General features: G+C 41.5%; 3 protein-coding genes across 3 annotated transcripts; all 3 read left to right on the forward strand.

Moving 5' to 3' along the window:
• The first annotated feature begins 74 nt into the window (after positions 1-74).
• Positions 75-4,209, forward strand: LOC108115699 (nuclear pore complex protein Nup133). Its single transcript, XM_017227269.2, has 8 exons — positions 75-345; positions 402-576; positions 640-1,140; positions 1,194-1,506; positions 1,568-2,406; positions 2,463-3,141; positions 3,201-3,736; positions 3,788-4,209. Exons 1-8 carry the CDS (start codon positions 170-172, stop codon positions 4,160-4,162), a joined length of 3,594 nt encoding a protein of 1,197 aa, XP_017082758.1. The 5' UTR covers positions 75-169; the 3' UTR covers positions 4,163-4,209.
• A 95-nt stretch (positions 4,210-4,304) lies between these two features.
• On the forward strand, positions 4,305-7,369 carry LOC108115700 (chorion peroxidase). Its single transcript, XM_017227270.2, has 4 exons — positions 4,305-4,625; positions 4,883-6,742; positions 6,800-6,969; positions 7,032-7,369. Exons 1-4 carry the CDS (start codon positions 4,459-4,461, stop codon positions 7,337-7,339), a joined length of 2,505 nt encoding a protein of 834 aa, XP_017082759.1. The 5' UTR covers positions 4,305-4,458; the 3' UTR covers positions 7,340-7,369.
• An 899-nt stretch (positions 7,370-8,268) lies between these two features.
• On the forward strand, positions 8,269-16,814 carry LOC108115688. Its single transcript, XM_017227256.2, has 9 exons — positions 8,269-9,095; positions 9,152-9,354; positions 9,415-10,061; positions 11,689-12,410; positions 12,467-12,669; positions 12,728-13,381; positions 14,525-15,278; positions 15,335-15,537; positions 15,604-16,814. The coding sequence occupies exons 1-9, from the start codon at positions 8,407-8,409 to the stop codon at positions 16,257-16,259; spliced, it is 4,731 nt and encodes a 1,576-aa protein (XP_017082745.2). The 5' UTR covers positions 8,269-8,406; the 3' UTR covers positions 16,260-16,814.
• The last annotated feature ends 60 nt before the right edge of the window (positions 16,815-16,874 follow it).

A 16,874-nucleotide genomic window follows, 5' to 3' on the forward strand; every position in this document is an offset into this window, starting at 1 on the left:
TGACTGTTAATCGATAAAATAAGCAATTGTAATCAGCTGTGACTTCGATATTGCGCCACGAGCTATCGTCTATCGATACGCACACATGCCGGGTGGATTATTTTTTGTCGCAAAATAGTTGTTTATTATTTGTTTATAAGTGATTCCTAAATAACCACCAGCTCAAAATATGGACAGAAACTTGCAGAAGCAGCTATACGGCGTGTCTCGTGAGTCCTCGCCCAGTTCGCGGAGATATAGCATGCCGGCAGCTTCTGCGGACAGCACACGAAAATCTTTTTTTGGCGGCAACGCCAATTCTTCCCAGCTCCCAGGAAACCTCAAAAAGACAGCTTTGACCAATAGGTGAGTTTTTCTGACCTTTTAGGAACTGTCTAATGATAAATAAATTTTCGTTTCAGCCGGCTTAGTTTGTCTGTACGCTCCACTCAGTCCATTCCCGGCATCCGCTCCGATTACAATTTAGTGGAAAGCTTTGGTTGCCCACTGCCAGTGGTGGTCAACGAAGCCTTAACCTTTTCGGGGCATGGATCGGACACAGTAACTGCCAAAGTAACTCAGAATGGTTGGGCTTGGGTAAAGGGATCAAGAAGATCAATTTCATGAAGAGCATTAATGATAAGGTTCTACATCTTCCAGGTTGTACAAGGTAGACGCCTCTTGATATGGCAATACAAAGACACTTCGAAGTCTGGATCTCCACCTCGTGCTGGAAAACCAGGAAGACGCGGAGGCCTGGCCCAGTGCAGGGAACTTACTCTTCCGTACAGCGATCTTGGCCACAAGAGCGATTTGATTAGCGTTTTCCAGACGGAGGGCCAGCAAATGGCATCCTGTATTGCAGTCTCTGCCACTGGAGAAGTTCGCTACTGGTCGTCCATCGCACATGACGGAAACTCAGTGGACCTCTCAATCTTAACCGGTCAGGAGTTTGTCCAGTTGCTGAATCTGCCAACACAGCAAGGATACCTAGCCGTTACTACCACCTGCAATCTGGTATTTCTTCGGGTAGGACTTACCAATGGGCGCTACTCATTGCACCACAAGACCATCAAGCCTGCTACTAGCTTCCTCGGTGGTTTTGGCAAGAAATTTGCCTCTATTTTGATTGGCATGAACACGGGAAGCGATAAGGATCAGGTTGGTAAATAAGCTTCACAATTTTAAACAATCCTAAATATGAAATATTATAGACTTTGGTTGGCATGTGCTGCGAGAGCAATTCGGAAAGTGGAGAAACAGTTGTGGCAGTGCTCTCGGATCGTGCAATACAACGCTGGATTCTTTCCAACAAGGGCAACACCGAAAACCTTTTGTACGAAGATGTGGAGGTTGTGCGAAGGATACGGGAAGAGTTTAAAACCAAGTTCTGGAATGTTCGTCTTCCAGCAGACAATGTGGAAATTGAACTGCATCTGCTCGACTTCCACTTAGTGAAGAACAAGGCTTATATTCTGGCAGGAGCTGTTAATGCTGCTCATGCTCCACAAATGTGCTACGCCCTGGGTAAGAATTATAGTTTAACAATAAATAATGCATAACACATATAATGATTTTCTGTTTTCAGTGACAGGAAGCGCTCAAGCAGAGAGCATGCTCCTGGAGTCATTCACTCCTCTAAAGATTAATAAATTCTTTAGTGCTAAAACGGAGGAGGATTGCCTCAGCCTGCGTTTCGTAGTCGGCAGTAGTCACATCTATCTGTACACACCCAAGATAGTGTATCCACTGCACTTGTCCAACTCCGTGCCCACAGCAGAGTTGGAGGCGGAGAAGATCGAGTTCCATCTGCATGACGATCGAATTCTGAGCGCCGTCATCTGCAGTCAATTGCCATTGTTCTTTAGCCGCACACACGGATTAGTTTCTATTACGCCCAGCGATTTCGACGGTACCGAAATGATGAACATGAGCTCTTGCAACACGCCAGATTTGTTCGCCCCTACTTCGTTCGATGCTAGCTTCGGACCTTCCGATCAATCTGCTCTGACTGGTAGCACTAATAACCTTCACCTATTTGAACTGGATCCGGATGAAATATACAATGAACTTAGCGATGAAGTGGGCCAACTAAAAGCCGCCTTCCTTTACAACTTGAAACGAAACAACAATATGGTCAAAACAATTGTGGGTGAGCTGCTACGCAGCGTTACTGAAGCCGATCCGAATGGTGCACCCATGGATGCCTACAAGCTCGATAGAATTGTTATTACCATCGCTGAGGACTTGGCCGAAGATATTCCAATAGCCGATCCTCGCTGGGATCAGGCTGTCGGAGACCAGGAAAGTAACCGGCATGCAATTGGCAGTTCGCGTTCCATGCAGATTGTCAATCAGTTGAGGGATAAGATCGTTGCTTTCCAGCATTTTATCACGTTTCTTCATTCGAGTGGAGTTTGGGAAAAGGTATAAGACCATAAATATTGATTCAGATTAGTATTTAAACAAAATTTCCCTTTCAGTTAAACGCCATACCTTGCGGAAGTCATTTGCTGAAGCCCACCAGCTTTATTCTTTCCGATATTAGCGAAAAGATAATAGCTGCCATGGCTTTGCGTTCCCTGCAATCCAAATTGCCCAAGCTAATAGAAGAGGCTATTGAAGCCACCGTTGCGTTATGGGATGAGAAACCCCAGGGCAGCTTAACTTACCAAGACATTTTTTATGTGAAGCTGTTGAAGTTTCAGAGCGTATTTGAGGCGTTAGCGGATATTGCCGATGATCGGATTGCTGCCCAGAGTCAGACAACCGTATCTGTGGCCCACTTTATCAACGAAATAAACTCCATTGTCCTGGATGTTCTGGGTCAAGTATTTAGGCATAGGGAGCAGCATGCCAGTAGCTTTGGTCTGAAAAACGACCAACTATCGTCCTATGAAAATCTTCCTTGGACAGCAATGGCTGGAGGCGCAGGTGTTCGTGACACTTTAACTCGCCTTATCGACATTAGCGTTCGTTACGGCGGTTACTGTGTTAGCGAGTCAGAGCTCAGGCAGCAGTTGTACCAACAGATATACGAACTTGTGGATCTGGTGCTAGACGGGCGAAGGACTTATTTACAGAGCGTTCACGACTCAGAAAAATGCCACGTGCTGCAGCAGCAGTTTGACGCTCAACGCAGGGAGCTCATCTCAGTACTGAGTAAGAAATGAAAATCAGTATTTATGAGTAATATCTAAAATCGATTTTTTAATTTGCAGTTAAAGATCGGCAATATGAGTACGCCGCAAAGCTGGCCGAAAAGTACAAGGACTTCCAGAGTCTCGTAGTGATCTGCGATGAGACCCAAGACAAAGAACGCTTAGACGAGTACACTCGTAGATACGAGGAGTTTTCACAGTATGCCATCAACTGGCATCTGAGACAGAACCGGCGCGGTGAGGTCTTCGAGCGATTCAAGGGCAACCAGACCGCGCTAGCTCAGTTCATGCGGGACCACCCGTCCCTGGGCTGGATCCAGTTAATATTCAACGGTGACTTCGAGCGAGCGGCCAAGGTGTTGTACGAATTGTCACTATGCGAAACTGAGTTTGTAGCTCGCAAGAAGTCTATGTTATCGCTTGCAAAATTGGCGGCCTTCGCAGCAGCCGATTCCGATTTAACTGCTCAGGTAGAGAAGATCAATGCAGATCTAACGCTGGTAGAATATCAGTCTCAATTGAGCCATGACGTATTGCAAGCCTTTGGTTTCGATACTATCGAACAAAAGGTTCTTAAAGCAGAGGAGATTATCAATGTATGGTTTTGATCATGATGTTTATTCGAAATACTAATTATTTATTCACAGCTTAATATTGCTGAGGAGAACGACACAGCCACCGAGACTGAGTTCCGTAAAGCCCTGGAGCTTCTGAGTTACGTGGAGCAGCCCTACGATATGCGACACAAGATCTGGTGTGCAGCCATAAAGCGCGATAACTGGACGGATTACGACCCAAACAATGGAGTGGATTACATACAAAGGTTGCTCTTCTTCAGGATCATTGAATTATCGCAGCTTATGGGGCAGGAGACTGAGAACTTCTTGCCACCGATGGAAGATTTCCTTGAAAGCTGCGAACTGGGCGATTTGCCACAGGAGAAAGCGTTCCAGTATTTGCTGAAACTGACCTACGAGTATGTGGCCGACATGTACAGGCAGACAGATGATATGGAAGTCTAATCGTGCACCTCACTTGTCACTTATTAAAGTTTACGTTAAGAATTCAAGATGATGGTTGGTGTTCTTGGACGGCGGACAGTTGCCTGCCTTGTTGTTACGTCGCTCAAACGCTGGCATTATAATATATTATAAACTAAGTTGCTTTGTCACAGCGAGACTCTGCCGGCGAAAGTATCTGAAGTGTGGCGAGCGGGGAGCCGGAAGCCAGCTAAGTGTTCGGGCAACTTTAGAGTCGGCCTGGTCCGCAGCTCTGCTGGCTGCATTTGCTTCCAGTGCGCATCAGTTTAGCTCTGATCATGACGGACGAAACAACTCCGCTTACCGATGCCGTTGCCAGTGGTTCAGGATATGTCATCCTGCCGCCGTATCAAGGACCCGACCGTGTCTTTCCGGGTGGTGTTTCTCCGCGTTCCCGGCGCAACAAAATGCGACAATTTCAGTGCTGCATGGGCATCACCTTTATGTGAGTGCGTTTCTAGGATATCACAATGTGAACATTAGCGGCTTTAAGTTTAAAGCTGTGTCCATCCAAAATAGGGTGTTTTTTGACTCTTTAAATTTTGTGCCCTCAAAGGAGAAATTTAAATCAGTGAGAAATCGATTTGCTAACGCCCCCTCCAACAGGATATTCAATACCCCATTACTAACCCACTGTGACCGTTTAGTCGCGACTAACCACACTATATTAACCACAAAGTGATTTCACTTTCCCGACCGCAGAGCAATTGTACTCACCGCCTTGTGCCTGGCGCTGGTGTTTAGCGATTCCCTTGGTGGCGCGGATGGGGGACCCAGCTTTTTCTTCGTGGTCAATGGATCGGAAGGAGAGTTGCCGCCAAACCGACCTCTGCCAGACGAACCGGCGGCAGATTGGGCCCTCAAACAGGCGGCACTAGGTCATCATGATGGGGCCCAAGCGGTTAGTGCTGGGATTAAAGCTCTAGGAGACCGGGAAATACTCGAGGAGGGTCTGCAGCCCAACGAGGTGAATACGCCGGCATTTCGACACTATCGTTCCCTGAGCACAAATCCAGAGGCAAGAAAACTAGCAAGACGTGGCTATGTGGAGAACCAGGCCACAATGGATATAGCCAAGAAATTTAACTATACTAAGCAGCCGGGTCGCAGCAATATTGGCTGGGGTCCTAAGATAGTACTTCCCGATCCTACAGTGCTTCGTTTGGATTGTGATTTCAATACTCGCTATAGAAGATCCACAGGGGTTTGTAATAATAAAGAACATCCTAGGACTTATGGAGCCTCGATGGTTCCCTACCGCCGCATGGTCTCACCAGATTATGCCGATGGTATTGCTGCTCCCCGGGCTAGTCATAATGGTCATTTGCCTCCCGCTCGCCAGGTATCCCTAAAGATTCATCGTTCCAGCTACGAGACAGATTCGAATTTTACGGTGATGCTGGCAGTTTTTGGTCAGTTCATGGACCACGACATCACAGCCACATCCCTAACTACTTCTCAGGAGGGTGAGTCCATCGATTGCTGTGTGGCTGCCACCCGTGAACAACACCCGGAATGCTTTCCTGTGGACATCCTGCCCGACGATCCCTACTACAAGCAGTACAATATCAGTTGCATGAATTTTGTGAGATCTGCTCCAGCGCCAACAGGAAGATTTGGTCCGCGGATGCAGCTGAATCAGGCCACGGCTTTTATTGATGCCTCCGTGGTCTATGGTAATCTGGAGCAGCGGCAGAATCAGCTGCGCAGCTTCATAAACGGCTCGCTGCGGATGTATATCATGGATGATGGTCGACAATTGCTTCCCATCTCCTCAAATCCGGCAGATGGATGCAATCGTGTCCAGATGACTCGCTTGGGAAAGTACTGCTTTGAGTCTGGCGATGATCGGGCCAATGAGAACCTTCTGCTCACATCTATGCATCTGCTATGGGCCAGACACCACAACTATTTGGCTAGACAACTGCAGGAAGAGAATCCTCACTGGGAGGACGAGCGACTGTACCAAGAAGCCCGCAAGATTTTAGGTGCCCAAATGGCTCACATCACTTACAATGAGTTTTTGCCAGTGCTGCTTGGCCAGAATCTCAGCGAGGCTAAGGGTTTGCTACCTTCCAAGCACAATCTAAATGCTCCGGACACTTATGACCCGGAGGTGGATCCAAGCATTGCCAATTGCTTTGCTGCAGCCGCTTTCCGGTTTGCTCACACTCTTCTACCGGGTCTGTTCAATGTCTCGCGGGATAATAGTAGTCCCGAGGCCATGGAACTGCACAAGATGCTCTTCAATCCATTCTCCCTGTGGGCGGAACATGGCATTGACCATGCCTTAATGACAGCAGCCAATACGCCGGTGATGCAAGTAGATCGCTTTTTTTCTCTGGAGGTTACTCAGAAACTATTCGAAGGCACCGCCGAGGATAAAGTGCCACTTTGTGGACTGGATCTGGTTTCTTTGAATATTCAAAGGGGAAGGGATCATGGGATACCCTCGTATCCAGTCTTCCGACGCCATTGCCGCCTTCCACCAGTGGACACATGGGAGCAAATGTCCCAAGCTATAGACAATGCTACCTTAGAATCCATCAGGCAGATTTATAAGTAAGTCAAATCGTACTCCATTAGCTTTATTTATTAAGGCAATCTGCCTGCTTTCAGATCTCCGCAAGATGTGGATGTCTACACGGGTGCTCTGAGTGAACCACCACTGGGAGGAGCTATATTTGGACCTCTGCTTAGCTGCATGGTATCTGATCAGTTCCTACGCCTTAAGCTGGGCGACTCGCATTGGTACGAACGGAAGATGGGACCTCAAAAGTTCACCAAAGGTAAGAGTCCTTAAAAAAACCATTTCACAGATGAATTCTAAATAATTCTAATCTTTCGATAGCTCAACTAGCCGAAATCTACAAAACCAGTCTGGCTGCCATCATCTGTCGCAATTCCGATGGTATAACCAAAGTAAGAGAACATGTAATGCAGAGACTTCGGGACAAGGGCAATCCCCAAGTGAACTGCCAGGACTTGGAAGGATTCCATTTCAATTTTGAACCCTGGTCTGAGAATAATCATCCAAGCAAACTGCACAGTACAGGAATGAGTAGGGGATCCACCTTAGTTAGGGTGATGTCCAATATTACGACAAAGGAAAAACCTCGAACCGCCAATGTAACCCTTCATATTGACAAACATATCTAGTAAGGTAAAAATAAAATAATTAAAATACTACAGATTATGGTTTAAATATTTGACTCTTTTAATAATAAGGAAAAAAGATAATGATCATTACCAAACTTCATTGATTAAAATTTCATATTTTGTAGGTACTAAGATTGAATGAATATCGAACTGATAAAATGTTAACTTGTAAAGAGTATGAGTACAGTTCGATTAAATTCTATAGGGAGTAGTATTTTAAGAGAGTTGATTTTATAAAGAGACGTTTTTAATATAAGTGCAAGTCTCTTTGATAAATTTGTTCTAGATGATAGACTCTGAACTGTCAATTAAAATAATAAAGCCAAAAGTTATTAATTGGCATGTAATTATGTTTTTGGTTGACTGGTTTACCATTAAAATTAAAATTTCACTTGGTTCTCTTTGTTTAGCGTACATTAATAGAATATAAACAATATTACAGTACTTTTAACATGTGACCAAAACTGTATTAAGATATTATTGGAATTTATGTTTTTTTTACCACTATACCTTGATGGGGTAATATAAACGTAAATAAATATATTTTATGGAGAAATACATTTAAGCCGGTTGTTACGAAACTATAAATAAGCTGAGATCTCTCAACATATTTTCCTGCTTATATTGTTATAAATGATATTCAAAGGGCAGTTGGATTACTATGTAAGAAATAAGAGAACAAACTGTTTTATTGGGAAAATTAAAATAAAATTAAACATATAGTGTAATAAAAATAAATTATACAAATTATAAATAATATAACATAAAATAAACTTAATTTTGTTAAAATACAGACTTGTGCTTCTTAAAAGCTTACTGCTGCCTTGCCCTTGCTGGGGTAAAGCTCCCATAGGTGAGTTTCACCACGGTGGCGAAATTGATTATAGAGAACTGCTCTTTCGGAATAGAAGAATAGATTATCTTTAAAGAACTATAAAGTTTAGAAGCCCCAATATTCGGACTAATTTCGCCCTTATAAAAAGACACACAGCTTGTTGATAGCCAGTTATAATGAGATTTTCTTAGAGCAAGGTTCTACCTTATTAAGTTATTACAATCGGTGGATCATGTTTACGTTGATTTTACTGGCCGTGTCCCTTGTGACCTTGGCCTGGTTCTACCTGAAGCATCATTATGACTTCTGGGTGCGTCGCGGATTTCCATTTTATAAAAAATCCGGAATTCCATTCGGATGTTTGGACAGCGTGTGGAGGCTAGAGAAGAGTATGGGACTGGCCATCTACGATGTATATCTAAAAAGTAAGAAGCGCGTCGTGGGAATCTTCTTGCTCTTCCGTCCGGCTGTTCTGGTCAGAGATGCTGAACTAGCTCGTCGTGTGCTAGCCCAGGATTTTGCTAGCTTCCACGATCGCGGTGTCTACGTCGATGAGGAAAAGGATCCTCTGTCGTGCAATTTGTTCGCCCTGCGTGGCCAGAGCTGGCGATCTGTAAGGCATACGTTTTCCCCATGTTTCACCTCCGGAAAGTTAAAGGCCATGTTTGGTACCTCCGAAGACATTGGTGACAATATGGTAGCATACCTTCAAAAGAAGGTGCCCGATCAGGGTTCCGAAGAGGTGGATTTGAAGAATGTGATGCAAGACTATGCCGTCGACATAATTGGCTCGACCATATTTGGCTTGGAAGTAAACAGCTTTGAGTATCCGGATAACAAATTCCGGAAACTGGTGACGATTGCAGCAGTGAAGAGTAGATTTAATGCCTTGCTTAATATGCTGATCTTCCTAGTGCCCTCGTGAGTTGCGATTAAGTTAAATATGGATTCATTTATCTAATGATTTAATCCTGTAGTATGGCCAAGATTCTGTTCAGATGTGGACTTAAAAATCCAATTATGGTGGCTATGTTGGAGATGGTCACGGAAACCGTCGAGCACCGAGAGAAACACGGCATTGTCCGCAAAGATCTGTTGCAGTTACTCATCCAGCTAAGGAACACGGGAAAGATTGAAGAGAATGACGAAAACGCCTTTGGCATCCAGAAAACTGGTGATGGTAAGTGCTTACAAAAAAGGCATTCAGAATGGCATTGACTGAGATATTTATTATTTTTAGGACACATTAAGTCACTATCTTTAGAGGCCATTACTGCCCAGGCTTTTGTTTTCTACATGGCTGGTCAGGAGACTACTGGATCGACTGCAGCCTTTGCTCTCTATGAGTTGTCCCAATATCCAGAGCTTCTCAAGCGCTTAAAGGATGAAGTTGACGAAACTCTGGCCAAGAACGATGGCAAGATCACTTATGATTCCCTAAACAAGATGGAGTTCATGGAGCTTTGCGTGCAGGAAACAATTCGCAAATATCCAGCTCTTCCTTTCCTGAATCGTGAATGTACCAAAGATTACACTGTACCCGGCAGCAACCACGTCATTCCCAAGGGAACCCCTGTCGTCATCTCTCTGTTTGGAATTCACCGTGATGCCGATTACTTTCCGGATCCCGAGACATTCGATCCCTATCGATTCTCCGAGGAGAGTCGCAACTACAGTCCAACGGCTTACATGCCATTTGGTGAGGGTCCCAGGATTTGCATTGCCCAGCGAATGGGCCGTGTTAATGTGAAACTGGCCATCATTAAAATCCTCCAGAACTTCAATGTTGAGGTGATGAGCAAACGTGAATTGGAGTTTGATAGCAGTGGCATTACCCTTGTGCCCAAACATGGAGTACGAGTTCGTTTGTCCAAGAGATTACCCAAATTAGCATGAACATTCAACACTGTTGAAGATACGCGAGTAAAGTGGCAATAAATTCACTTTGATTAGTTTGATTGGCTTGCCAATAAGTGCCGCCTATAAAATTGATAAACGATTATCTTAAAAAAAGTTCAAAAAAAAAATGTCATTGTAAATTCCAGAATAAACCAGTTACGATTTTCTATAATCAAAAATCTTAAACTAATAATTTCGGTCTCATAGTCAATGGATTTCCTTGGAAAGCCAATAACTTTTACTTGCGTTATATGGTGTTCTTGGTTAAAGAGTTGTCTCTTTAACACATTTGTTTCAGTGCATACCTCCTTAAGTATCAATTATAATAATAAAACCATTATCTATTAATTTAAGTATAATAACATATTTGACTGACTGGTTTGCCATCGCGAAAATGTCCATGTCATTATGGTTTAATATTTATATTTTCCATTATTTTTGGTTGGCGTATTACAGTATACCTACTTTCGTTTGTAATATTAATAAATAGTTGTAGTACAATACTTTTAAAATCTGAAAAAAATATTTTAATAGTATCCAAACTTACAAATATACCACTATTCATAAAAAGATTAAAATAAACAAAAATATATTCAATTTTATGAACAAAAACATTTAAACCGGTTGTCGCGTAAACAAAACTAAAGAAAGCTAAATCTCTTATCATATTTCTCTGTTTATATTGTTGTGGACAATATTCAAAGAGTAGTTCGACTGCTATGACAGAATTTTAAGAGCATGGTATCGACAAAGAGATTTAACATTACTGTTCACTTTTATTCAAATCCAACAAAGTAGTATGAAATAACTATATTATATGATGAAATTATAAGGTTAACGAAAGAATATTTAAGGCACGTTTTCTCATTGTGAAAACAAATTTTTGATTTATTTGACTTTTTGTGTAGTTGTTCCAAAAATGTAATCATGAAATTTCAGATCGAAATCTGAAAAAATTTTAAAATGTACAGGCCAAGTGAAGCCAAAACTTTAAAAGAGTGTTTCTCAGAACCATGTTTCGTACCTAACGGAATTGAGGAGACGGTCACATTTTTTTAAAATATTCTTTCTATAATAAATGAACTGCAATTAGCCAAATATTATTAAAAAAATAATTAGAGAAGAAAAAATTCGAAAATTCGATTTTTTGCCATGATCATAGTTTTTTAATAGATAATACGATACATATTAAGAATGTGTTTGGTTTTTGTAACACAAGCATTTTCGGTAGCAGGACACTTAATCGCAGACATGCCGCCATTATTGGGCGCCCCAACCCCACCTTTTTTTTATTTATTAATTTTAAAAATTTTATTCACTAAATAAATATATGTTCATATTCAGAAAAAATGTTCAGCATTTTAACTTTAACCGTTTTCCCAAAAAAAAAATTTCAAGAAAGTGCGGATTAAAAGCTTTAAATTAAAAAAAATAAATAAGTGCTTTTCACCATGATTGTCCACAAATGTATGTATTTCTCGCATTTTATAAGTATTGAATTCTTATCTAAGGAGAACGATAATGTCGGAGAGACCAAAAAATCGCACAAGTTGTGCACCTATATAAGGGAAATCAGCTTGTTAATAGCCAGTTACAAAGAGGCTTTTTTCAATAGAGGTTCGACCTTAGTTATTGCAATCGGTGGATCATGTTTACGTTGATTTTACTTGCCTTGTCGCTCGGGACAGTGGCTTGGTTCTACCTGAAGCACCATTATGACTTCTGGGTGCGTCGCGGATTTCCGTTTGACAAACAATCCGGAATTCCATTCGGATGCTTGGACAGCGTCTGGAGGCGAGAGAAGAGTATGGGCTTGGCCATCTACGATGTCTATCGAAGGAGTAAGGAGCGTGTCTTGGGAATCTACTTGCTCTTCCGTCCGGCTGTACTGGTCAGAGATGCTGAGCTAGCTCGCCGTGTGTTGGCCCAGGATTTTGCTAGCTTCCACGACCGAGGTGTTTACGTCGATGAGGACAAAGATCCTCTCTCGGCAAATTTATTCTCTCTAAGAGGTCAGAGCTGGCGGTCTATGAGGCAGATGTTGTCGCCATGTTTCACCTCCGGAAAGTTGAAGGCCATGTTTGGTACCTCCGAGGATATTGGTGACAAGATGGTGGCATACCTTCAAAAGAAGTTACCCGAACAGGGTTCCGAAGAGGTGGATTTGAAGAAGGTGATGCAGAACTATGCCATCGACATAATTGCCTCGACAATATTTGGCTTGGATGTAAACAGTTTCGAGCATCCGGACAACAAATTCCGGAAATTGGTTACGAATGCATCAGCAAATACTAGATTTAATGCCTTGTTTGGTATGCTAATCTTCCTAGTGCCCTCGTAAGTTACACTTGAATATGATTTGGATTCATTTATCTAATGATTTAATCCTCTAGAGTGGCAAAGTTTTTGTTCAAAATAGGGCTTAAGAACCCAGTTCTTCTGGCCATGTTGGAGATTGTTAAGGAAACAGTTGAGCACCGAGAGAACAACGGAATTGTCCGTAAGGATCTGCTTCATTTGCTCATCCAGCTGAGGAACACGGGCAAGATTGAAGATAATGACGAGAAATCCTTTAGCATCCAAAAGACACCCGATGGTAAGTGATTACGAAAGTTACTTTGATTGGTATTGACTGAGAAATCCATTATTTTTAGGACACATTAAGTCCCTTTCTTTGGAAGCCATTACTGCTCAGGCTTTTATATTCTACATCGCTGGCCAAGAGACTACCGGATCAACTGCAGCCTTTACTATCTACGAGTTGGCCCAATATCCGGAACTGTTGAAGCGATTGAAGGATGAAGTGGAAGAAACTTTGGCCAAGAACGATGGCAAAATCACTTATGATTCTCTACACAAGATGGAGTTCTTGGACCTGTGCGTGCAGGAAACTCTTCGCAAATACCCAGGTCTTCCCATCCTGAATCGTGAATGTACCCAGGATTACACTGTACCAGACTCCAACCACGTCATTCCCAAGGGAACACCTGTTGTGATCTCTCTGTATGGTATTCACCGTGATGCCGAGTATTTCCCAGATCCTGAGACATATGATCCCTACCGATTCTCGGAGGAAAGTCGCAACTACAATCCCACGGCTTTTATGCCATTTGGTGAGGGTCCCAGGATCTGCATTGCAATGCGAATGGGTCGTGTTAATGCCAAACTGGCCATCATTAAACTCATCCAGAACTTCGATGTCCAGGTAATGGACAAACGTGAATTGGAGTTCGAGAACAATGGAGTTGGGCTGATCTCCAAACATGGAGTACGAGTTCGTTTGTCCAAGAGATTACCGAAATTACCCTGAACATTCAGTACTGTACACGAGTTAAGTGGCAATGAATTCACTTTGGTTAGTTTGATTGACTTGCCAATAAGTGCTGCCTATAAATTTGATAAATGATTATCTTCAAAAAAAGCTTAAAAAAATGTCATTGTAAATTCCAAAATAAACCAGTTTTGATTAAGCACTTCATATTTCCTATTATCTAAAATCTTAAACTGATAATTTCGGTCTCATAGTCAATGGTTTTCCTTGGAAACTTGCAAGCATATCTTTAAGATATATTTATTTTGAGGATTTCTTAACCTTTAAAAATGTACTGTATAAATGATGAAATTTTGACTTCAAAGTGTAACAGTACAGATTAATTCAGTTTGATACGGCGTATTTTAAGAGAGCATATTTTTATAAAGTGTTAACTCATTTGTTTCAGTGCATAGACCCTTAAGTATTAATTATAATAACAAAATCATTATCTTAAAATATACGTATAATAACAAGTTTTACTATTTTGCTTGTCATCGCAAACATGTCCATATTATTATTGTTTTGGTTGTCGTATAACAGTATAATGTAGTTGCATATGTTCGTTTGTAATCCAAAGAAATATAACAGTATTACAATACTTTTAAAAGCTAACATTCCACTGTATACCACTATTTAATAATGTTTAATAAACAAAAATATATTCTATTTTAGGGAGAAATACATTTAAACCGGTTGTCGTGTAAACAAAACAATATAAACAGAGAAATCTCTCATCATATTTCTAAAGAAAATATTCAAAGAGCAGTTGGAGTGCTATGACAGAATTAATTATTTAAGAGCACGGTATTAACAAAGAGAATTAACAGTTGTTTCTGTTCACTTTTATTATGAAATTATGAAATAACTATATTATATGACACTTCATCATAAAGGGTTAACGAAATAATATTTAAATTTTTCATAGGGTAAATTAAACTAAATTTTATAATAATTAAACAAAACTGCGGATTAAAAGCTTAAAATGAGAAAAAACTAAGTGCATTTCACCACGATTGTCCACAAATGTATATATTTCTCTTTCAGAGTGTATAATTCTTATCTAAAGAGTACTATAATGCCGGAGAGAACAAATAATCACACGAAATTTTGCAGCTATATATAGGGAATCTGCTTGTAGATAGCCAGTTACAAAGAGACTTTCTTCGATTGAGGTTCAACCTTAGTTATTCCAATCGGCAGATCATGTTTACGTTGATTTTACTTGCCTTGTCGCTCGGGACACTGGCTTGGTTCTACCTGAAGCATCATTATGACTTCTGGGTGCGTCGCGGATTTCCTTTTGACAAACAATCCGGAATTCCATTCGGATGTTTGGACAGCGTCTGGAGACAAGAGAAGAGTATGGGCTTGGCCATCTACGATGTCTATCGAAGGAGTAAAGAGCGCGTCTTGGGAATCTACTTGCTCTTCCGTCCGGCTGTACTGGTCAGAGATGCTGAACTAGCTCGCCGCGTGTTGGCCCAGGATTTTGCTAGCTTCCACGACCGCGGTGTTTACGTCGATGAGGACAAGGATCCTCTGTCGGCCAGTATATTCTCTCTAAGGGGTCAAAGCTGGCGGTCTATGAGGCACATGTTGTCGCCATGTTTCACCTCCGGAAAGTTGAAGGCCATGTTTGGTACCTCCGAGGATATTGGTGACAAGATGGTGGCATACCTTCAAAAGAAGTTGCCCGAACAGGGTTCCGAGGAGGTGGATTTGAAGAAGGTGATGCAGGACTATGCCATCGACATTATTGCCTCGACCATATTTGGCTTGGAAGTAAACAGCTTCGAGCATCCAGACAATAAGTTCCGGAAATTGGTGTCGATTGCAAGACCAAATAATAGATTTAATGCCTTGTTTGGTATGATGATCTTCCTAGTACCCTCGTAAGTTACACATAAATATGATTTGGATTAATTTATCTAATGATTTCATCCTCTAGAGTGGCAAGGTTTTTGTTCAGAATAGGATTTAAGAACCCTGTTGGTCTGGCCATGTTGGAGATTGTCAAGGAAACCGTCGAGCACCGAGAGAAGAACGGAATTGTCCGCAAGGATCTGCTTCAGTTGCTCATCCAGCTGAGGAACACGGGCAAAATTGAAGAGAATGACGAGAAATCCTTTAGCATCCAAAAGACACCCGATGGTAAGTGATTACGTTACTTTAATTACTACTTTAATTGGTATTGACTGAGAAATCCATTATTTTTAGGTCATATTAAGTCCCTTTCTTTGGAAGCCATTACTGCTCAGGCTTTTATATTCTACATAGCTGGGCAAGAGACTACAGGATCAACTGCAGCCTTTACTATCTACGAGTTGGCCCAATATCCGGAACTGTTGAAGCGCTTGAAGGATGAAGTGGATGAAACTTTGGCCAAGAACGATGGCAAAATCACTTATGATTCTCTACACAAGATGGAGTTCTTGGACCTGTGCGTTCAGGAAACAATTCGCAAATATCCAGGTCTTCCCATCCTGAATCGTGAATGTACCCAGGATTACACTGTACCAGACTCCAACCACGTCATTCCCAAGGGAACACCCGTTGTGATCTCTCTGTATGGTATTCACCATGATGCCGAGTATTTCCCGGATCCTGAGACATATGATCCCTACCGATTCTCGGAGGAGAGTCGCAACTACAATCCCACGGCTTACATGCCTTTTGGTGAGGGACCCAGGATTTGCATTGCAATGCGAATGGGTCGTGTTAATGCCAAATTGGCTATCATTAAAATCCTCCAGAACTTCGAAGTTGAGGTGATGAGCAAACGTGAATTGGAGTTCGAAAACAGTGGAATTGCCCTCATGCCCAAACATGGAGTACGAGTCCGTTTGTCCAAGAGATTACCCAAATTACCATAAACTTCCCTCCCTGATGAAATACATTAGATAAGTGGTTATAAATTCATATTGATTAGATTGAATAGCTGCCCGTGCAAAGTGCTATTATCGCTTACAAATACGATAAAGGATTACCCTCATTGTGAATCTAAAAATAAACCTCTAATGTCGCACTTGCAATTTTATAAAATTTGTATAATGAAATAACAAATACTTATTATTAAATACCTTTTAATATTTCATGGTTTTCCTGTGATAACCAATAATCTTTACTTGCAAACATGACATACTTTTAAGTTAAGAGTCATTATGAATATTTATATGTTAATTATTTTTTTAGGTGCAACAAATCGGTTGGCCTTTGAAATACATTGAAATTGTTAAGGCCTCTTATCGCTATCATAAATTGGCAGTGATAGGAGAACCCATAGCGATTACTAATACCACACAGAGATACCTTAAGTTAACAAATCGTGAATATATAAATTTAGGTAGAAGGTCTGGAATTTGATTAAGTATTGCTATTTTTTGTTTAATGCATCTAAAAAAAAGATTTTTATATTTCCCATAAATATAATATAAAAAATAAACAAAAAATGTTTCTTGTTTCCAATAATTCTAATCAATTTTCCGCTT

This window comes from Drosophila eugracilis, unplaced genomic scaffold (genome assembly GCF_018153835.1).
Source record: "Drosophila eugracilis isolate 14026-0451.02 unplaced genomic scaffold, ASM1815383v1 contig_47, whole genome shotgun sequence".
Classification (NCBI taxonomy): domain Eukaryota; kingdom Metazoa; phylum Arthropoda; class Insecta; order Diptera; family Drosophilidae; genus Drosophila; species Drosophila eugracilis.